Genomic DNA, 23247 nt, shown 5'->3' with positions numbered 1-23247 from the left:
GATGCAAGGAAATAATCAGTCCTTAGATGTTTCGGCTATGCTAGAAACATCTGACTCAGAACAAGGAACACCATCCACTTTAATAGTAACGTTTGCATTACTCACAGATAAGGTCTGGATACTAAAAAAAAATTTTCAAGTAAGAGAAAATTTGTTTAAAGGATTACTAGTTTGGGTATTTCCAGACCTGGCACGAGAGACGCAAAAATGTAGACAGAAATTTCTACAACTGAAACAGGAAACATTACAGTGTTTGGTTTCATATCAATCTATAAAATATGTATATTTTGATCCTTCGCAACTGACCCTATTTATAACATAAAAAAAAGCCTCTTAAGGGTATAAATATAACAAGCTTGTAAACATTTACGTCTCGATTTAAGTGTATAGATTGTTTTTCTTTTTGTTCTCCATAGTTGGATCATTGGACTCCTATGTTGTGGACTTTTATGATGCTAATAAGGAACTTTAAAATTTATATGCGTTAAATTTCCTATGAGATATTAATTGTATTAGCATTATTTTCTTATCAAGTGATTTAACTTGTAAGTATATAAATAAATGCACAAATAAAAAAAAAAAAAGCAAATTTTAACAACTAATCTCCATAGTCTTTTCCACTTAGTTTTAAAAGCTTTGTACCACAGCATTAACAGATAGAATCTAACAGGCACTGCAGGATCTAGTTTAGTCTTCCAGCCCACCCCTAGTACAACTCTTCATTTATAGTCAGTTATTGTAATTAGGGTAACAAGCAAGGAGTGCTCTTACAGAGTTTTAAATACATTTCATTACCATCTAAGAAAGAAACACTAAATAAATCATACAATATACTATATAAACTAAGAGACACTTTTATATTAGGCTAATATCCTTAATACTGTAGCAAGTTTTAAATTATTGAAAAACTCAAAAACACTAAGATGGAGTCAGCAGTCCAGCAGCGAGAGGGGTGCTATCCAGTCTTTTGCATTGAGTGTCACATATATGATTATCTCCCAGTTGGTGAGATGTCATATGTGTGTGCCCGATGCAAAGAGCTCCGTTCTCTTGAGGCTAGAGTAGCAGACTTGGTGGAGCTGAGGGAGACAGCGAGGTACATAGAGGAGACCTATAGGGATGTTGTAGAGAAGTCCCACCTCCAGTATGGTAGCCCTTGTGCTACCTTGCAGGAGGGAGGTCTACTAGAAGGAGAGCATCACCCTGGTGAAGTAGGAAGTACTCCTGTAGCCAGGACCTGCCCACTAGGGGATGTACTATCCTCTCGCACCGAGGATATGTCTCCAAGTGCTGCCCGGGAGGGAAAGGTTAGGACAGCCGTTGTAGTTGGTGATTCGATCATTAGGCATATAGATAGCTGGGTGGCTGGTGGATGTCAGGATCGCCTGGTGACTTGCCTGCCTCGTGTGAAGGTGGCGGACCTCGCGCATCACCTAGATAGGATTTTAGATAGTGCTGGGGAGGAGTCGGCTGTCTTGGTACATGTGGGTACCAATGACATAGGAAAATGTGGGAGAGAAGTTCTGGAAGCCAAATTTAGGCTCTTAGGTAGAAAGCTCAAATCCAGATCCTCTAGGGTAGCCTGTTCCACGCACAGGGCCAAAGAGACAGGCAGAGCTCCGGAGTCTCAATGCATGGATGAGACGATGGTGCAGGGAGGAGGGTTTTAGATTTGTTAGGAACTGGGCAACATTCTGGGGAAGAGGGAGCCTATTCCGAAAGGATGGGCTCCACCTTAACCAGGGTGGGACCAGGCTGCTGGCATCGGCATTTAAAAAGGAGATAGGCAGCTTTTAAATTAGAAATAGGGGGAAGGCCGACAGTCGCTCAAAAGCGCATGGTTCGGGATAAGGTATCTTGCAAGGATACCTCACAAACAGGTAAGATAGGGCTTCTGGATAGTGATGTTGCACAACAGACCCTGGTAGGCCAAGTGCCCTTAAATACAACTAAAGATCAGACAAAAGATGGCAAATCAATAGTGTCAAGTACTAAGCATCTTGCAAATAGGAACAACAAACATACTCTGAAATGTCTATATGCAAATGCTAGGAGTGTAAGAAATAAGATAGGAGAGTTGGAATATATTGCACTAAATGAAAAACTGAATATAATAGGCATTATAGACCTGGTAGAAAGAGGATAACCAGTGGGACACTGTCATACCGGGGTACAAAGTATATCGTAGTGATATGGTGGACCGGACTGGTGGAGGGGTAGCATTGTATATTAGCGAGAGCCTTGACTCAGATAGATTACAAATTCAGAAGGACACAAATCACACCTTTGAATCATTGTGGGTTGAAATTCCATGTATAAAAGGGAAAAGGACGGTGATAGGAGTATACTACCGTCCACCTCGCCAGGATGAGCACATAGACGCAGAAATGATAAAAGAAATCAGAGACGCAAATAAAATGGGCAATGTGATAATAATGGGTGACTTCAATTATCCAAATATGGACTGGGTAAATGTAACATCGGGACATGCTAGAGAGGTACAATTCTTTGATGAAATCAAGGACAGCTTTATGGAGCAGCTGGTGCAGGAGCCGTCGAGAGAAGGAAAAATTCTAGACTTGGTCCTTAGTGGACCGCATGATATGGTGAGGGACGTTATGGTACTGGGGCCGCTTGATAACAGTGATCATAATATGATCAGTTTTGATATCAACCTTGAAGTAACTATACACAGGAAGTCAAATACGTTAGCGTTTAACTTTAAAAAAGGAGACTATGATAAAATGAGAAGAACAGTTAAAAAAAAAACTTAAGGGGGCAACTGAGAGGGTAAAAACTGTACAACAGGCTTGGACGCTGTTCAAAAATACCATCCTGGAGGCCCAGGCCAAACATATTCCGCGAATTAGAAAAAGAAAGACGGAAGTCCAAAAGACAGCCAGCATGGTTGAAAAGTGAGGTGAAGGAAGATATTAGGCATAAAAGAAACGCCTTCAGAAAATGGAAGAAGGAACCGTCTGAAAATAACAAGAAGCAGCGTAAGGAGTGTCAAAGCAAATGCAAGGTGCAGATAAAGAAGGCCAAGAGGGATTACGACAAAAAGATAGCATTAGAGGCAAAAAAACATAGCAAAACATTTTTAGGTATATTAAAAGCAGGAAGCCGGCAAAAGAATCAGTTGGGCCGCTGGATGACCGAGGGGTAAAAGGGGCGATTAAGGAAGATAAAGACGTAGCGGAGAGATTGAATGAATTCTTTGCTTCGGTCTTCACCGAGGAAGATTTGGGTGGGATACCGGTGATGGATATGGTATTTCAAGCAGACGAGTCATAGAAACTTACTGACTTCACGGTAAACCTGGAGGATGTAATGGGGCAGTTCAGCAAACTGAAGAGTAGCAAATCTCCTGGGCTGGTTGGTATTAATCCTAGAGTACTGATAGAACTGAAAAATGAGCTTGCGGAGCTACTGTTAGTGATATGCAATTTATCCTTAAAATCGAGCGTGGTACCGGAAGATTGGAAGGTGGCCAATGTAATGCCGATTTTTTAAAAAGGTTCCAGGGGAGATCCAGAAATTATAGACCAGTGAGTCTGACGTCGGTGCCGGGGAAAATGGTAGAGGCTATTATCAAAAACAAAATTACAGAGCACATCCAAGGACATGGATTACTGAGACCAAGTCAGCACGGCTTTTGTGTGGGGAAATCTTGCCTGACCAATTTACTTCAATTCTTTGAAGGAGTAAACAAACATGTGGACAAAGGGGAGCCGGTTGATATTGTGTATCTGGATTTTCAAAAGGTGTTTGACAAGGTACCTCATGAAAGGCTACAGAGGAAATTGGAGGGTCATGGGATAGCAGGAAATGTCCTATTGTGGATTAAAAACTGGTTAAAGGATAGGAAACAGAGAGTGGGGTTAAATGGGCAGAATTCACAATGGAGAAGGGTAGTTAGTGGGGTTCCTCAGGGGTCTGTGCTAGGACCGCTGCTATTTAATATATTTATAAATGATTTAGAGATGGGAGTAACTAGCGAGGTAATTAAATTTACTGATGACACAAAGTTATTCAAAGTCGTTAACTCGCGACAGGATTGTGAAGAATTACAGAAGGACCTTATGAGACTGGGAGACTGAGTGGCTCAATGGCAGGTGACGTTTAATGTGAGCAAGTGCAAGGTGATGCACGTGGGAAATAAGAACCCGAATTATAGCTACGTCATGGAAGGTTCCACGTTAGGAGTTATGGATCAAGAAAGGGATCTGGGTGTTGTTGTCGATAATACATTGAAACCTTCTGCTCAGTGTGCTGCTGCGGCTAGGAAAGCAAATAGAATGTTGAGTATTATTATGAAAGGTATGGAAAACAGGTGTGAGGATGTTATAATGCCGTTGTATTGCTCCATGGTGCGACCGCACCTTGAGTATTGTGTTCAATTCTGGTCGCTGCATCTCAAGAAAGATATAGTAGAATTGGAAAAGGTGCAGCAAAGGGTGACTAAAATGATAGCGGGGATGGGATGACTTCCATATGAAGAAAGACTAAGGAGGCTAGGGCTTTTCAGCTTGGAGAAGAGACGGCTGAGGGGAGACATGATAGAGTTATATAAAATAATGAGTGGAGTGGAACAGGTGGATGTGAAGCGTTTGTTCACGCTTTCCAAAAATACTAGGACTAGGGGGCATGCGATGAAACTACAGTGTAATAAACTTAAAACAAATCGGATAAAATTTTTCTTAACCCAACGCATAATTAAACTCTGGAATTTGTTGCCAGAGAACGTGGTGAAGGCGGTTAGCTTGGCAGAGTTTAAAAAGGGGTTAGATGGTTTCCTAAAGGACAAGTCCATAAACCACTACTAAATGGACTTGGGAAAAATCCACAATTCCAGGAATAACATGTATAGAATGTTTGTACGTTTGGGAAGCTTGCCAGGTGTATTTGGCCTGGATTGGCCGCTGTCGTGGACAGGATGCTGGGCTCGATGGACCCTTGGTCTTTTACCAGTGTGGCATTACTTATGTACTATGAGTACTAAATCACCTGGACTGGATGGTATATATCCCAGAGTACTGCTAGAACTGAAAAATGAACTTGCAGAGCAATTGTTAGTAATATATAATTTGTCTTTAAAATCAAGCATGGTACCAAAAGATTTGAGGGTGGCCAATCAATGTAATGCCAGTTTTTAAAAAGGATTCCACAGGTGATCCAGGAAATTATAGACTGGTGAGCCTGACATCCATGCCAGGCAAAATGGTAAATACTATTATAAAGAACAAAATTACTGAGCATATATATAGGCATGGATTAATGAGAAAAGGCTAACATGGATTTAGTCAAGGGAAATCTTGCCTCACCAGTCTACTACATTTCTTTGAAGGGGTGAATAAACATGTGGATAAAGGTGAGCCAGTCGATATTGTATATTTGGGTTTTCAAAAGGCAGTGGACAAAGTACCTCATGAAAGACTCCTGAGAAAATTAGAAAGTCATGGGATATGGGGTAGTGTTATATTATGGATGAACTGATTAAAAGATAGAAAACAGGAGTAGGATTAAATGGCCAATATTCTCAATGGAGAAGGGTAGATAGTGGGGTTCCCCAGGGGTCTGTGCTGGGACTGATACTTTTTAACATATTTATAAATGATCTAGAGATGGGAATAACTAGTGAGATAATTAAACTTGCCGATGACACAAAGCTATTCAAAGTCGTTAAATTGCAAGAGTTTTGTGAAAAATTGCAAGAGGACCTTATGAAACTGGGAGACTGGGCATCCAAATGGTAGATGACATTTAATGTGAGCAAGTGCAAAGTCATGCCTATAGAAAAGAAGAACCCAAACTATAGCTACGTGTTGCAAGGTTCCACACTAGGAATCATTGCTCAGGAAACAGATCTTGGTATCATCGTTGATGATAAGTTGAAATCTTCTGCTCAGTGTGCAGCGGTAGCTAAGAAAGCAAATAGAATGTTAGGAATTATTAGGAAGGGAATGGAAAACAAAATTGAGATTATTATAATGCCTTTGTATTGCTCCATGGTGCGACCGAACCTCAAATACTGTGTGTAATTCTGGTCACTGTATCTCAAAAAAGATACAGCAAAATTAGAAAAGGTACAGAGAAGAGCAACAAAAATGATGAAGGGGATGGGATGGCTTCCTTATGAAGAAAGGCTAAAGAGGCTAGGGCTCTTCAGCTTGGAGAAGAGATAGCTGAGGGGAGATATGATAGAGATCTATAAAATATTACATGGAGTGGAATGGGTAGATGTGAATTGCTTGTTCACTCTCTCCAAAAATAGAAGGAGGCATGCAATGAAGTTACAAGTAGTAAATTTAAAACAAATTGTAGAAAATTTTTCTTTACTCAACATGTAATTAAACTCTGGAATTTGTTGTCAGAGAATGTGGTAAAAAGCAATTAGCTTAGTAGGGTTTTTAAAAGGTTTCGATAATTTCCTAAAAGAGTCATTATTATGATGGACTTGGGAAAATCCACTACTTATTTCTAGCATAAGTAGTGGATTTTCCCAAGTCCATCATAATAATGGCTCTTTTAGCAAATTATCCAAACCTTTTAAAACCCTGCTAAGCTAATTGCTTTTTACCACATTCTGCTTACTGTTTTAGGATCTTGCCAGGTACTTGTGAACAGTGGATTGGCCACTGTTGGAAACAGGATACTGAGCTTGATGGACCTTTAGTCTATGTCGGTATGGCAGTGCTTATGTTCTTATGTAAGACAGTCCTCCTGTTAAATTTGTTGTGCTTGCAAGGAGGTAGAAGTGCCATGTTCCTGAGAAGAGAGAATCAGTTCTACTGAGGCCAGTAAGCTCTATGAGAATTATTGTGCTTCGGCTTCACTGAAACGTCTATAGAATTCTCAGTATGAGAAGAATTGGAGGATAAGCATAGAGGCATAGAGGAATTTCTGCACCATGATACATTCATTTCTACATGGCAAAATGCCAGAATATATAAACTGTTGGATAATACTACCCGAAAAAAGTCTGAGAAGAATGAAAGGAAATCTGGACCTAGTATTTCCATCAACAAAAGGTGTCAGATTTAAGAAGTTACACTGAACAACCTTATCCCATCTATCGGCAAAATGGTGGAACAATATATACCAATGACAAAAAAATCAATAGCAGAGTACGGAATTTTCCGTAAACAGTTGAAGACTCATCTATTCAGAAAATATGTGTTAGGGAATAAGGATAATGTGTATAGCACCCCAATACCCCCCCCCCCCCAACTAATGTTTTTCTTCTTGAAATGTGTTGAGTCTAAAATGTAACAATGTAAGTCGCGCTGAACTCAGTCTGGGAATGCTTGCGACTAATAAGAAATAAAGTGAAGTAAAGAATGACCAGGTCCATAGAGTTGCCAGGGCATCCCGAGCTAGATATGTGTGTGTAGCGAGAGGGGGCAGGGTGTTGGAGGTGGGTGGGAAGGGAATCAAACAGTAGAGAGGAGGCTTTACGTTCTCTTTGCTGTGAAAAAGGTTGTTCTGAGGTGTTCCTCATTCTTAAACAAGGAAACTCGAGAATTGCTTCCAGGTACCACTCATGAGGATGAAGTACTCTGCTGAGTTTATTAAGTAACCGATTCGGTGCCCTGGGTATATAAGCAACTTGTATCTGTATTCAGTTTGCTACAGCAGAGTTCCAGATTCTGGCTGTTTCTTTGCAAAGGAACAGAGAGCCTGTTTCTCTTGTCTGTACATAAAAAAGGATCGCCATTTGAGAGTCTGTCTAAATAGAGAAACTGTGAAGGTGGAGAAGAACACCAATAAGGCATAGAGTTCCAGGTGGTTCATGCGAACCCTCTTCAAGAGTTTTCTCATTTCTTAACGACATACTTTGCAACTGTTGATTGTTGGGATGAGCTCCCCACTCAGGTTGAGGTATCTATAGTCATGATTAATTGATACCGACACAGTGGAAAAGAACATCCACTGCTAGATTGGATTGGTGAACCTATTACTGTAATACAAGATGAAGCCAAGAAGGTGGGTAAAGTATGGAGGTGAGGGTTGGGAGTGCTGATCCAATTGAAGCTTGATATCCTACTGAATGGTTAACAAAATGATATAAACAGCTGCTGCAATACAAAATAGCAACTGTAAGTACACTCTGGATGTGACCTTGGGCCCTAACTATATGGCACAAAGGCATGAGCATTTGGATCTGGATAGTGGAGTGGAACCAGTAGATGTGAAGTGTCTGTTTACGCTTTCCAAAAATACTAGGACTAGGGGGCATGCAATGAAGCTACAATGTAGTAAATTTAAAATGAATCGGAGAACATATTTCTTCACTCAACGTGTAATTAAACGCTGGAATTCGTTGCCAGAGAATGTGGTAAAGGCAATTAGCTTAGTGGACGGCTTCCTAAAGAAAAAGTCCATAGACCATTATTAAATGGACTTGTGGAAAATCCACTATTTCTGGGATTGGTAGTATAGAATATTTTGTACTTTTTGGGGATCTTGCCAGGTATTTGTGACCTGGATTGGCCACTGTTGGAAACAGGATGCTGGGCTTGATGGACCTTTGGTCTTTTCCAGTATGGCAATACTTATGTACTTATGTATGTACCCCTAGAAATGAAATGATGTTAGATGAAGTGTGGAGCTCTGAAAGCTGTGAAGAAATCTCAGAAACTGAAGAAGAGTGATTATTTTGTCCAGAAGAATTAAGGCTTGAGACTCGTGGAGGGGCATAATTGAACGTTGCCGGTAAATTGATCGCCGGCGATCTATTTGGCAGTGGTGCTACAGCTGGCCGTAACCGTATTATTGAAAAAGATAGCCGGCCATTTTTTTTTTCGATAATACGGTTTAGCCCGGCCAAATGCCAGAGTTCGCCGGGTTTGAGATGGCCGTTTTTGTTTTTCAGCGAAAATGGAAAAAATGCCAGCGATCTCCAACCTGGCGACATCCAAGGCATTTGGTCATGGGAGGAGCCAGCATTTGTAGTGCACTGGTCCCCCAAAACCCACTCCCCACAACTCTACACCACTACCATAGTCCTTATGGGTGAAGGGGGGCACCTAGATGTGGGTAGAGTGGGTTTTGGGGGGGGGGGGGTTGGAGGGCACAACACTTAGCACCACAAGTGTAACAGGTAGGGGGAGTGGGCCTGGGTCCACCTGCCTGAAGTCCACTGCAACCAACATAAACTGTTCCAGGGACCTGCATACTGCTGTCAGGGAGCTGGGTATGACATTTGAGGCTGGCAAAAAAGGTCTTTATTTTTATTGTTTTAGTGTGGGAGGGGGTTGGTGACCACTGGGGGGAGTATGGGGAGGTCATCCCCCATTCCATCCAGTGGTTATCTGGTCAGTTTGGGCACCTTTTTGAGGCTTGGTCGTGAGGACCAAGTAAAAGTGGCGAAATACTGATTAACGCCGCTTTTTCCCCCATTATCCGCAAAAGCCGGCCATCTGGTAGCCACGCCCATGCCCACCCATGTCCTGCCTTCGCTTCGCCGCCGACACGCCCCCTTGAACATTCACCGACTCGGCGACAGGAAAGTGGCAATGGTGTCAAAAAAAGCAGCTTTTGATTATACCGATTTCGCCGCTTTTGCGAGATCGCCGGCCATCTCCCGATTTATGTCGGAAGATCGCCGGCAATCACTTTCAAAAATAAGCCTGATAGTCATCCATGAAGCCAATCATCAAGCTACGGCAATACTGAATGCCTTTGTTTGATAAGGTATACAGCTGCCAACATGAGGTATTTTGAGAAATACTTCTTGTAAAAAGGATGAATTAGAATATATGTTTATGTATCTTTGAGGTCCAAGGTACGCATTCAGTCTCATTTTTTGAGCAGAAGAAGAATGAATGGGATAGTGGGCATTCTGAAATTTTTTGCAATAGAAACAAGAATGGAGGAGTAGCCTAATGATTAGTGCCATGGGCTGAGAACCTGGAGAGCTGGGTTCAATGCCCACTGCAGCCCCTTGGGCCCCTGGGCAAGTCACTTAATCCTTCATTAGCCAAGGTACAAAACTTAGATTGTGAGCCACTAAGGACAGAGAAAGTACCTGCACATTATATATGTAAAAAAAGCCAGCAGATCAATGTCACAACAAAAAGATTTTATTGAAGATACCGTGTATGAACAAATCGCCCGACACAGGCCGTGTTTCGCCCACCTAGGGCTGCGTCAGGGGCTACAATGAACAAATATATAATAATTATCATAGATCATAAGAAATAAAATATAACACACATACGAACATAATATATCATTATATATTATGTTCGTATGTGTGTTATATTTTATTTCTTATGATCTATGATAATTATTATATATTTGTTCATTGTAGCCCCTGACGCAGCCCTAGGTGGGCGAAACACGGCCTGTGTCGGGCGATTTGTTCATACACGGTATCTTCAATAAAATCTTTTTGTTGTGACATTGATCTGCTGGCTTTTTTTCCCATATTGGATTTTGCAGATCGTTTGCCTTGTTGTTTTTTGGGACCCTCATTATATATGTAAACCACTTCAGCTATACTACAGAAAGGCAGTATATCAAATCCATGACCCATCTCTGACACTGAGTATAGGGCACAAGCTTCCTGGTTTGTTTTTATTTTATTTTTGGAAGAAATAATATTGAGTAGAAATATTGATTCCTCTCCTGTGACAGGACATGTCATATGGCTTTGACCTGGAAGAAGAAGGAAGACTGCCACCTGCAAAACACATCATGATCTGCTGCCAAGCTAGTAGGAAAAGTAAATGACCTACAGCCAAGGTTAAAGTGAATGCCAAAACTGAAAAAAAAACCTAAGCTTAAGAATACCTTAGAAAGAGCATCTACTATAATAAAACGCACCTCCAAAGTTCTGAAGCTGACTCCGTGGCTTCAGTGAATGGTTCGTAACATTCGTAAGTCTGTCACATCTCTCTCTGTCCCGCCCTCGCGTCAAAACGTGATGACATCGAGGGCGGAACAGTGAGAGTGAAGGCAACGCTGCACAGTTCACAGGCAACAGTACGTGACGTCGAGGGACCTATCAGAGGGAAGTGTATGGGAAGAAGGGAGGAGCATCAGGAGAAGGGGTCATTCATTTTGTGTGCAGCACACAGGAGAGGAACATCGCTGGAACGACAAAAACATTGGCTGCTTTATTTTTCTGTATTTCCAGTGTGGTAATATTTTCCTCTATTTGCAGTGCAGTAAAATGGGAGGGAGGGGACGACCCTGGAACTTACAGGGAGGGAGGGGATGACCCTGGAACTCGGAGGGAGGGAGAGAGGGAGGACCCTGGAACTCGGAGGGAGGGAGGGAGGGGGACAACCCTGGAACACGAAGGGAGGGAGGGAGGGGGGCAACCCTGGAACTCGGAGGGAGGGGGGTTAACCCTGGAACTCAGAAGGAGGGGGAGGGAGATGACCATGGAACTCGGAGGGAGGGGGGTGACCCTGGAACTTGGAGGGAGGGAGGGGGCAACCCTGGAACTCTGAGGGAGGGGGGATGACCCTGGAACTCGGAGGGAGGGAGGGAGGGGATGACCCTGGAACTTGGAGGGGGACGATGACCCTGGAACTCAGAGGGAGGGGGATGATGACCATGGAACTAGGAGGGAGGGGACGATGACCCTGGAACTCGGAGGGAGGGAGGGAGGGGACGACGACCTTGGAACTCGGAGGGAGGGAGATGACCCTGGAACTCGGAGGGAGAGAGGGGACCCTGGAACTCAGAGGGAGGGGACAACCATGGAACTCAGAGGGAGGGAGGGAAGGAGGAGATGACCCTGGAACTCAGAGGGAGGGAGGGAAGGGATGACCCTGGCACAGAGGGAGGGGGATGACCCTGGAACTCAGAGGGAAGGAGGGAGGGAGGTACGGGATGACCCTGGAACTCAGAGGGAGGGAGAGAGGGAGGACCCTGGAACGGAGGGAGGGAGAGAGGGAGGACCCTGGAACTCGGAGGGAGGGAGGGGGAGGACCCTGGAACTCAGAGGGAGGGAGGGACCCTGGAACTCGAAGGGAGGACCCTGGAACTCGGAGGGAAGGAGGGAGGACCCTGGAACTCAAAGGGAGAACCCTGGAACTCAGAGGGAGGGAGGGAGGGGATGACCCTGGAACTCAAAAGGAGGGAGGGAGATAGGATGACCCTGGAACTCGTAGGGAGGGAGAGAGGGGAGACGACCCTGGAACTCAGAGGGAGGGAGAGAGACGACCCTGGAACTCAGAGGAAGGGAGGGAGGGAGACGACCCTGGAACTCAGAAGACGGGAGGGAGGGAGGGGACCCTGGAACTCGGAGGGAGGGAGGGGATGACCCTGGAACTCAGAGGGAGGGGGACGACCCTGGAACTCAGAGGGAGGGAGGGAGGGGATGACCCTAGCACACGGAGGGAGGGAGGGGGAAGACCCTGGAACTCGGAGGGAGGGAGGGGACGACCCTGGAACTCAGAGGGAGGGGGAACCCTGGCACACACTCATTCTCGTTTGGTCTCTCTCTGTCACACACACACACACACTCGTACATTCACTCTCTCTCACACAGTCACTGTCACAAACTCTCTCTCAAACATACACACTCTGAGGAAAACCTTGCTAGCGCTCGTTTCATTTCTTTGAGAAACGGGCCTTTTTTACTAGTAATAAAATAAAAATACAAATATAAGAACTAGCTAGTCAGGTAGAACAGTGAAACTGTGAGGAAGAAATGATGTTACAGTAAATGTCCGATAGGCTTGATATTGAAGAATATAATCAAAAGTCATAGAGTAGAAGATGGTTTGATAGAAATTTGCAGCTGGAAAAGAAAATCTGTTGATGACTAAAACCACTGAAGATGTGTAGATAGGAAGAAAGTTTTCCCCCTGACTTTTGGATAGTATAATCCATTTGTCAGATTGCTAATGCTCGTGCTTTTTCTTAACACTCAGTACAAATGAACAGAATAGTAGAAGACACAATGAGAAATTTGCATGAAAATGGAATAGAGATGAAGCAATTGAATAGTAGAGGCGTTACACTGGCCACCCTCCAATCTTCCATTGCCACGCTCGATTTTAAGGATACATTTTTCAGTTCTATCAGTACTCTGGGATGAATACCATCCAGTCCAGTAGATTTGCTACTCTTCAGTTTGTAGAACTGCCTCATTACATCCTCCAGGTTTACAGAGAATTCATTAAGTTTCTCTGACTCGTCAGCTTCGAATACCATTTCCGGCACTGGTATCCAAATCTTCCTCGGTGAAGACTGAAGCAAAGAATTCATTTTATCTTTCCGCTACGGCTTTGTCTTCCCTGATCACCCCTTTTACTCCTCAGTCATCTAGCGGTCCAACCGATTCTTTTGCCAGCTTCCTGCTTTTAATATACCTAAAAAAAAATTTTTACTATGTGTTTTTGCCTCCAACGCAATCTTTTTTTCGAAGTCCCTCTTAGCTTTCCTTATCAGCACTTTGCATTTGACATTCCTTATGCTGTTATTATTTTCAGTTGGCTCCTTCTTCCATTTTCTGAAGGATTTTCTTTTGGCTCTAATAGCTTCCTTCATCTCACTTTTTAACCACGCTGGCTGTCGTTTGGTCTTCCATCCTCCTTTTTTAATACGTGGAATATATTTGGCCTGGGTTTCCAGGATGGTGTTTTTGAACAGCATCCATGCCTGAAGTAAATTTTTGACCCTCGCAGGCGGACGGTAGTACACTCCTATCCAGTGGTGTGCTGGAGCCGGTTCGCACCGGCTCACAAGAGCCGGTTGTTAAATTTTCTTCCGACTTGCGAGCCGGTTGTTAAAAAGTGCGAGCCGGCTCTCCTCCCTCCCTCTGGATCCGGTCCCTCACCGACCCGACTCTGAGTCACCCTGCCTTGTCCTTCGACTTCTTCGGGGCAGGCAGTCTTGCCTGCCCGCTACCAGCGCTGACTCTCCCCCGCTACCGGTTTGTGCTTTAAAACTGGTTGCCGAGACTTCCAGAGGCGGCCTCGTGAGACTTCTGCTGAAGTCTTGTAGGCCGCCCTTGTAAGTCTCGGTGGCCATTTTGAAGCGCGATCCGGCAGCGGGGGAGAGTCAGCGCTGGCAGTGGGCAGGCAAGACTGCCTGCCCGAAAAATTCAAAAACAAGGCAGGGTGACTCAGAGTCAGGTCGGTGAGGGATTGGATCCAGAGGGAGGGAAGAGAATTCGCTGAACAACTCGGGAGGGGGTGGCAGGGGAGAGAAGGGAGTCGCTGGGCATGGGTGGATGGATGGAGGAGAGAGAAGGGTCACTGGGTATGGGTGCATGCAGGGCAGGGGAGAGGAGGGTCACTGCTGGACATGGGTGGATGGAGAGCAGGGGAAAGGAGGGTCACTGGGTATGGGTGCATGGATGGCAGGGCAGGGGAGAGGAGGGTCGCTGGGTATAGGTGCATGCAGGGCAGGGGAGAGGAGGGTCACTGGACATGGGTGGATGGAGGGCAGGGGAAAGGAGGGTCACTGGGTATGGGTGCATGCAGGGCTCAGGGGGAGAGAAGGGTCTCTGGACATGGGTGGATGGAGGGCAGGGGAGAGGAGGGGAGAGAGAAGAAATGCTGGACATGGATGGAGGGGAGGGAAGAGTGAGGAAGGAGATGAGATGAAGGGAAAGGAAGAGAGGAGAAAAAACTGCACATGGATGAAGAAAATAGGCAGAAGCTGAGGACCAGAAATGAAGAAGTAAGGAGGAAAGGAAAGAAATAAATGGAAAAGAAGCCCTGGAAACGGAGTTAAGAGGACAGATAGCAGCAGAATCGGATACTGAGTCAGCATGATCAGAAAAACAGTCACCAGACAACAAAGGTAGAAAAAAATCATTTTATTTTCATTATAGTGTTTGGAATATGTTCACTTTGAGAATCAGGTGCTCAACATTAAAAGTTTATATTTATTTACTTATTTATGGCATTTTATCGCACATTAAACATGAATTAGATTGGAACCTGGGATCATTTAATTTTCTTTCCTGGAGTAATGCATTGCCACCACCCCTCCCCAGGCTCTCTCCCCAGCTATAGCCAGCTCTGCAATTCGGGGGGGGGCGCAGAGGGGGATGGGGGCGCAGAGAGGGACCAGGGGGGCGCAGAGGGGGACCAGAGAGAGAGCCTGTTGTTAAACATTTACCAGCACACCACTGCTCCTATCACTATCCTTTTCCCCTTTACACATGGAATTTCAATCCACAGTGATTCCAAGAAGTGTTTTGTTTCCTGCAGAATTTTCAATGTATTTGATTCAAGGCTCTCACTAATATACAATGCTACCCCTCCACCAATTCGATCCACCCTATCACTATGATATAATTTGTACCCCGTTATGACAGTGTCCCACTGGTTATCCTCCTTCCACTTGGTCTCAGAGATGCCTATTATATCTAATTTTTCATTTAGTGCAATATATTCTAACTCTCCCATCTTATTTCTTAGGCTCCTGGCATTCGCATATAGACATTTACATCATGCTTAGTACTTGACAATATAAATTTCCAATCTTTTGTCTGATTTTTATTCTTATTTAAGGACACCTGATCTACTATGATCTCTTTTGCAACCTCACTATCAGAATACCCTATCTTCCCTGTTTTGGGGATATCTTTGAAAGATACCTTATCCCGAACCATGCACTTTTGAGCAACTGTCGGCCTCCCCCCCCCCCCCCCCCCCCCCCCCCGTTCCTAGTTTAAAAGCTGCTCTATCTCCTTTTTAAATGCTGATACCAGCAGCCTGGTCCCACCCTGGTTAAGGTGGAACCCATCCTTTCGGAATAGGCTCCCCTTCCCCAGAATGTTGCCCAGTTCCTAATAAATCTAAAACCCTCCTCCCTGCACCATCGTCTCATCCAAGCATTGAGACTCCGGAGCTCTGCCTGTCTCTTGAGCCCTGAGGATCTAGATTTGAGCTTTCTATTGACCTGTGTATATATAAGACAGGTATAATTTTTTAAAACAAATAACTGTTCAAAGTATATAACTTTGAATGGTCATTATCATGATTAGAATTTGATTGTTTACTGAGCTGCAAAATATTTAGTGATTTATTTCACTTACACACCCCCTAGTGGCAATCTAGGGGTCTAGTGGTTTTATCAGTATCCATTGTCATCAAAAGTTAAACTTACGAGGCATCAAGCACTAGAACCTACTTTCCAAAATGATAGGGGGTCCTAAACTCAACACAATTTTTACCTCTCTGGATCCTGTGAAACAAGTTTGAATATAGGGGTGCTCAAATACCCACTGCACCCACCGAGCTAGGTCCTCTGGTAACATGATTGTCTTTCTAAGTGTAAAATCACAATAATTCTGTACTCTTTAATTATGTTAGTACCAATTGTGCAATTGTTTCTTCTCTGTTATTCTGCAGACAAAAGGAAATTCAAGAATCACACCATGATCCTAAAGATGATTTCAAATTCTGTTCATCTGACCAGGTTTCATTTTAGCTTCTCCCTCCCCCACCCCCACCACCTGTGCCTAGGGTTTTGAAGTCAGGAGAAGATGCATTTCCTCCAGATGCAATTTGGGTAAGACTGGGGAGACCTCTTCTGTCCCAACTACAGTTCCCATCTTGTTGGGGTAAAGCTGAAGTCACCAATCCAGTGCTGGGTTTGCACTATTGTGTGCACAGAGATGCTATTTATTTGTTTATTGGGATTTATTATCCTATTGTTCGATAGGAAATTGCACCGGTGTAACAAGCATAAACCATTACTAGATCAGCCTCTCTATTGTGACTGGCTGCCTTAGTCCTTATTTTTCCTTCACCTCTCCTGAAATGCGCCATGAAAAGCTGCCTCTGTTCTTATGGTGATTTATTTTTTTGGATTTTGCTCACACAGTTTTCAGTAGTAGCTCAAGGTGAATTACATTCAGGTATGGTAGAGGATATTTCCCTGTCTCTAGAGGGCTCACAATCTAAATTTTGTACCTGAAGTAAAGAAGGGTTAAGTGACTTGCCGAAGATCACAAGGAGCAGCAGTGGGATTTGAACCCAGCACCTTTGGATGTTAAGACTGGGGTTCTAACCACTAGGCCACTCCACTTGTTGCTCTTCTTGCTCAGATTCATATGTCCCCTTGAAAGCAGCGTCTATATCAGCCAGTCATATTTTCTGACAAGCTGAGAATTGGAGTATATCTTTAGTCTGACTTACATGCTCCTGAGAACAAATTTTATAAACTTTTCCTCAGCTTTCTAAGCTAAGGAGAGACATGAATTGCCAACTACCCAAGCCTGAATTAGGCATAGGCAGCAGCCTAGAGAACCATATTTTGAAGATGCCAAATATCCTGCTGCTCTATTTAGGTCTCTGGACCAGAAGTAGAGGAGTAGCCTAATGGTTAGAGCAGTAGGCTGACAACCAGGGAGCCCAGAGTTCAAATTCTACTACTACACTTCTTTTTTAAATTCTTGGGTACATTGTTTCACCTTCCATTGCCTCATATGCAAATTCAGTTTTGTAAGTTCTCTGGGGACAGGAAAATACCTAAATGTAATGGCTTGAGCTACTACTGAAAAAATAGCATGAGCTAATCCAAAAATCCCCCCGCCCCAATAAAGCTTCAAAAGACTACCTCTGTGGTACTATTGCTGCATCCTCTACTCTCCAGTCTGAGAGATGTCCTGCCTCTGGGTAACAGAACCTTAAGTAAAGGGTGGTTTTCTGTCTGGCAGACCCACAGCAAACAGCTTCTTCCTAATTAATCATCCAGACTTTAGCTTGCTTCTTCCTGGTGGTAGTTTTTGTGCAAAAATCATCAAGTGTAATATTTTTATTCTTCAAAACTGTCCTCACCTCGCTCATGTCCGACTCATACAAGTTTTGGTAACACGCAGCCTCTTCCAACTGCCAATCCCGCCACATCTGACTGCCCTTCCTAACATAGAGGGTACAGGCACATCTATACTTGGGGTAATGAGGAACGGCCACACAGGAGTTAAGTAGCGCAGACCATCTGTGGGCGTCCTGCATACTCATTAGATGGAAGGAGAGTGAAAGCTATAGACCTGAGGGTCGCTTGTGTCGTCATGGTGTTCAGCCAAGCTCCGGAACCTGGTTCTGCAACTCTGATCTCACCATGGACCAGACAATGGTTGCCCTAAGGAACTGCTGATGGAATCAGTTCCAACCAGGAACATTCAGGTCCCAATTTGTCAATATCCACACAGGAACATCCAAGTGAGCTAGGTCTCCCAAAATGGATGTTCCAAGAATGGGCTCATCCTCCGAATTCTCAAGCACTACAGGTGACAGGTTCTGTATCCCTGCACCCATCCCTTGAGTCCTCCAGTCCTAGAGGTGACAAGCTCTGTATCCCTGCACCCAGCCGCTGAACCTTCCAGTCCTAGAAGTGGCAGGCTGTTTATCCCTGTGCCTGTCAAATCAAATCAAATAAATTCTTGTATACCGCTAATATCCCCCTTCCAGGGTTCGTGTGGTTTACATTCTAGGTGAGACAAAAGCCGATAATGCTAGTGTGAGGTATGAGAACAATTAGAGACCACTGGTATAATAATGCATGAGACCAAAAACATTATAGGAAAGGATAATGGATGATGCTAGGAGATAGAAGTCAATGGATTGTTATGAAGCAGTCTTTGGGAAGAGAAAGTTTTCTTATTTTGCATACCTTTCCTAATACTTCTTAGCATCCTGTTTACATTTTTGGCTGCACACTGGGCAGAAGATTTCAGCGTATTGTCTACAATGACACCTAGATCTTTTTCTTGAGTGCTGACTCCTAAGGTGGACCCCAGCATTATGTAACTATGATTTGGATTGTTCTTCCTAATGTGCAACTTTGCATTTGTCCACATTAATTTTCATCTGCTATTTAGATTCCCAGTCTTCCAGTTTTCTAAGGTCTTCCTGCAATTTTTCACAGTCCGCGTGTGTTTCGACAACTTTGAATAGTTTTGTGTCATCTGCAAATGTAATCACCTCACTCGTCAGGATGAGAAGGGGAGGTAGGGTTTGGAAAATGAATGCTATAACCCTATAATATTGGTGCACACATATAGACATGATCAGACACATATTGATATATGTTCGATTCCCGGCACAGGCAGCTCCTTGTGACTCTGGGCAAGTCACTTAACCCTCCATTGCCCCATGTAAGCCGCATTGAGCCTGCCATGAGTGGGAAAGCGCGGGGTACAAATGTAACAAACAAAATACAGCATTGTGGGTTACAAAAAAGGTGTGAATGGTCACCAACATCAAGTTTAATCTCTGTAGTTATCTGTCCCATGGAGGCTCACAATCTGTGCATATGCTAGGCCTATGCTGGCTAATGGTATCTGGCCTGCACCTCAAGTAGCATTAGTGGGGCACGAATGTTTTTCACACTATCATGCTGGCCCAGCATTACAGCTCCATGGTATACCCTGAGGTTTCCATCATAGGTGTCTCAAGACAAAGAGAGACAGCATTAGAATGGTGCTCTTGATAGGGGATTCTACTACTACTATTTAGCATTTCTATAGCGCTACAAGGCGTACGCAGTGCTGCACAAACACAGAAGAAAGACAGTCCCTGCTCAAAGAGCTTACAACCTAATAGACAAAAAATAAAGTAAGCAAATCAAATCAATTAATGTGTACAGGAAGGAGGAGAGGAGGGTAAGTGGAGGCGAGTGGTTACAAGTGGTTACGAGTCAAAAGCAATGTTAAAGAGGTGGGCTTTCAGTCTAGATTTAAAGGTGGCCAAGGATGGGGCAAGACGTAGGGGCTCAGGAAGTTTATTCCAGGTGTAGGGATCACCAACTCATGATGCAAGATTGAATGCATTTCTCTGTCTGAGCCCCATAGCTATTGACAGAGGTGCCCTATCGAAATGTAACCTTGTAAAGCTCTACTCATCAGTAAGGTCCATGAACTGGGTCTTTGGTCTGAATATTCTTTGATAGGAGTGTCTCCTGTGAGCCCTCCCTCTCAACCCTCAGCCACACCCAGCAATACTCATTCAGTTCATTCATGCCTATGGTCAGCTGTCCTACCACCGCAGATGCATTTCAAAATCCTAACATCACTGTGTGCAATGCCACCTACTGCAGGACCAAACACCACTTAGTGAGGCACTCACCCAGCACTAGCACAATACAAAGCACAGACTCACCCAGCATGAGCACATAGCACACACTTACCCAACACCAGCACACTCCACACAACCAGGCAATACCTGGACACTTTCACATTGATAAACAGGGACTGCAAAAGCACACAGATAGTGCACACAAGAACAATGAGAAACACTGTACAGGCAGGTCAGGAGCTACAATGGGAGGTGTGCTTAGTTAGGGGCACTGAGGGGTTGATGGGGGAAGGACTCATGAAAGGGGAATAGGAGCCTAATCTACAGCAAGGATGGGTGTGGATAGGAGAGAGGTGGGTATAGACAAAAGGTTGAAGGAGAGTCAAACACAACAGGCAGAGCTCAATATGTAGGGTTAGTAGTATACCTCACTGGCTTCTGTCAAAGCTAATTTGCATATTTTGACAGGTGGTCATGCCCACTTCCAGTTGTGTCAGTCAATCAGATTCAAGGATCTGCCCAAGCCATGCTCACTTCCTTTCCCACCCCCTTTGATGACATCACTGGATGTGACATCATAGCACCACCTTTTTCATATAACCCTCACTTTTGGCCCTAGACGTTAACCTGCTATGTGTTATCACATTCAGACTTCCAGATCGTGATGCTGCCCTCAACACACCCCTGGAATGCCCATTCTTGGAACATCCATTTTGGGAGACCTAGCTCACTTGGATGTTCCTGTGTGGATATTGACAAATTGGGACCTGAATGTTCCAACATTTCTCTCATTTTGGCACTAAGAGGCAGATGCAGCAACCAAACGTAAAAAAATCTAAATCGTTAAAGTCCCTAACGATTTTAAAATAACGAAAAATGCACCAAAAAAAAAAGTCACACATGCTGAGATCGGTAGTGAAACGTACAATGTATCAAAGAATCACAATACACATCGTTAATCGGCCCCCAAATCATGCGCAGAGCAGCCAAGCGTTATGTTAGCTGCTCTGCGCATGCCACAAACAGTCAAAACACAGTCAAATCGCAAGCACATGGCTCCCAAATAAAAACAAAAATTAAAAAAAAGGGTCGGGAGGGGGCAAGGGCGCTCATCAGGAGCGTCCTGTACTGACGGCCTTTTAATTTCTAAAATGTTTTTGTTTGTTTTGTTACATTTGTACCCCACGCTTTCCCACTCATGGCAGGCTCAATGCGGCTTACATGGGGCAATAGAGGGCAAGAAGAAAGCTGAATCAGCTGATGCCTGCCTTCGCCTAGCTTCGATAGAGCGTCTTTCTCCTCCTGGGCCCGCCCCTGTCTGACGTCAGTAACCTACGTAGGTTACTGACGTCAGACAGGGGCGGGCGCAACAGAAGAAAGATGCGCCATCGCGAAGGCAGGCATCAGCTGATTCAGCTTTCTTCTTGCCCGTGCAGCGCCTTCGGACAGAGGAGAGAGGCGCTGCACGGGCCCGGTAAGAGGAAGGGGGGCCCGATGGAGGAGGGGAATGGCGGCGACGACCCCAAAAGGGGGCGGGGCACGGATGGAGGATGTCGGGAGGCGGAGCTGAGGTGAGAGAGTAGTGAGGAAGGGAGGGGGGCAGGGGCTTCTAGAAGTTTGCTTTTTCGGGGTGGGGGGAGCGGCGGAAAGTGGGGAGCAGCGGGGGGGGGGGGGGCAAGGCCGTCCGTACAGGACACTCCTGATGAGCGCCCTTGCCCCCTCCCGATCCTTTTTTTATTTTTATTTTTTTATGTGTTTTCTGAGGTCCTTTGGACCAATCACAGCGCTTTTAGCTCTGCTAATGCGCTGGGATTGGCTCAAAGTTTGTTTATTTTTTCACTTAACACTTTTTCCTGCCACGGAGCTGTCCTAACGAGAGGTCCAGACCTCTCGTTAGTTTTCCTGCCTTTTTCCTGCGTAAAGGTAATCGGAAAAGGTTAGTGCATGTCGTTTCAATGGGGTTTTCACACTAATTGCTCATCTCCATTCCGTTTTCATTAGCTGCTACTGTCGTCGGAAAATAGGCTTAAGTGCATGGAAAGGATAGGAAATTCTTCCCTGAGGGCTCATTTAACGATGAAAAACGTTTAGTGCATCTACCTCTAAATGGTGGAATTCTATCCCAAGGGAAATAAGACAACTCAATAACTATCTGACTGTAGGAGTGCACCACTGGACCTTGGCACGACTGGACCATCAGGACCAGCTCAAGCTTTATGGATAATACACATGGACTTGCTTTCTGCAGAATACTTCAGCTTTTGCCCTTTTGGCATGCTCTATACTTAATGAAGTGGACCTTTACTGTGCCTTAACCACAAGCTGTCAGCTACGGCTGTGTTTGTTCCTATCTGTAAGAGACAGGATGCAGGTGCATTAGATAAGCTGCTTGTAACAGTAACTGCCAAGGCTTGCACACAGACTCTCTGCCTGCAAGTAGGAGCCACATAAATAGATAGCTGTGGAGGTTGTTGCCAACCCCCACCCTGCATCTCTGAGCCTAACGAACCTTATCTCCTCAGCCATAAAGAAGCATTGTGCTATGTGTGTGTGTAGAGAAGAATGTTAGGTTTCGCTTCCCTGGCCAGTACCGTTTCAGTGTTATGACGTGTGTATGTGCTGTGAACTACAACTGTGTACTGTAAGAACTACTCAGGTTTACTGCGCATGCCAAGTGTGATGTATAAGGTGCCTAGTGCGCAGGCCCAGCAGGGATGTATAAATGTAAGTGTCAGATGATTTCCGACACACAGTATTCTGAGATTGTACTCGGTGCTGTGCATTGCTAGCAATAAAAGCTGTTTTGTTTTGGAACCAATTTGCCTTTCGTCTCCTGTTTTCCGAACCCGTTTCATTGGCGACCCAGATGGGACAGAAGTAGAAAGGGAAATCGGATTATATTCTTTCCCCTCCCCACTGCAGGCGGATCGGGTCACCGACTCCTCCAGCCGGGAAGGTGGTTAGTGGCCACCGCTGACTTCAGCGTCCACCTCACGGCGGGAGGGCCGATCGCTTCCGACCGGCTGGAAGTGGGACTGTGTGGTTCCGACAAAACAGCTTTCCCATTTTTCTTTTTTCTCTCCGGAGAGACGCGTACGACGGCGCGGCCTGCAGAAACGACGGACAGGCGAGTATACTCAACGTAGTGACCGGCTCGGTAAAGGGCCGAAGAAGAGGATTGATCACCCTCTTAGCCAGTGACTAATACGGACTAGGTACCGGAACCTCACTAGGCTTGGGCGAAGAA

General features: G+C 44.7%; 1 protein-coding gene across 1 annotated transcript in view; it reads right to left on the bottom strand.

The window, feature by feature from the left end:
* Nucleotides 1–17939, bottom strand: part of TSGA10IP (testis specific 10 interacting protein) — a 246307-nt gene extending 228368 nt beyond the window's left edge. The window contains exon 1 of the mRNA XM_030220147.1: nt 17763–17939. Coding sequence (XP_030076007.1) covers nt 17763–17939 — 177 coding nt within the window. The remainder of the gene's footprint in view (nt 1–17762) is intronic.
* Nucleotides 17940–23247: the final 5308 nt, after the last annotated feature.

This window comes from Microcaecilia unicolor, chromosome 11 (assembly GCF_901765095.1).
Source record: "Microcaecilia unicolor chromosome 11, aMicUni1.1, whole genome shotgun sequence".
NCBI lineage: Eukaryota > Metazoa > Chordata > Amphibia > Gymnophiona > Siphonopidae > Microcaecilia > Microcaecilia unicolor.
The sequence above is the reverse complement of the archived record's forward strand: the minus strand, read 5'-3'. Positions and strand labels throughout refer to the sequence as shown.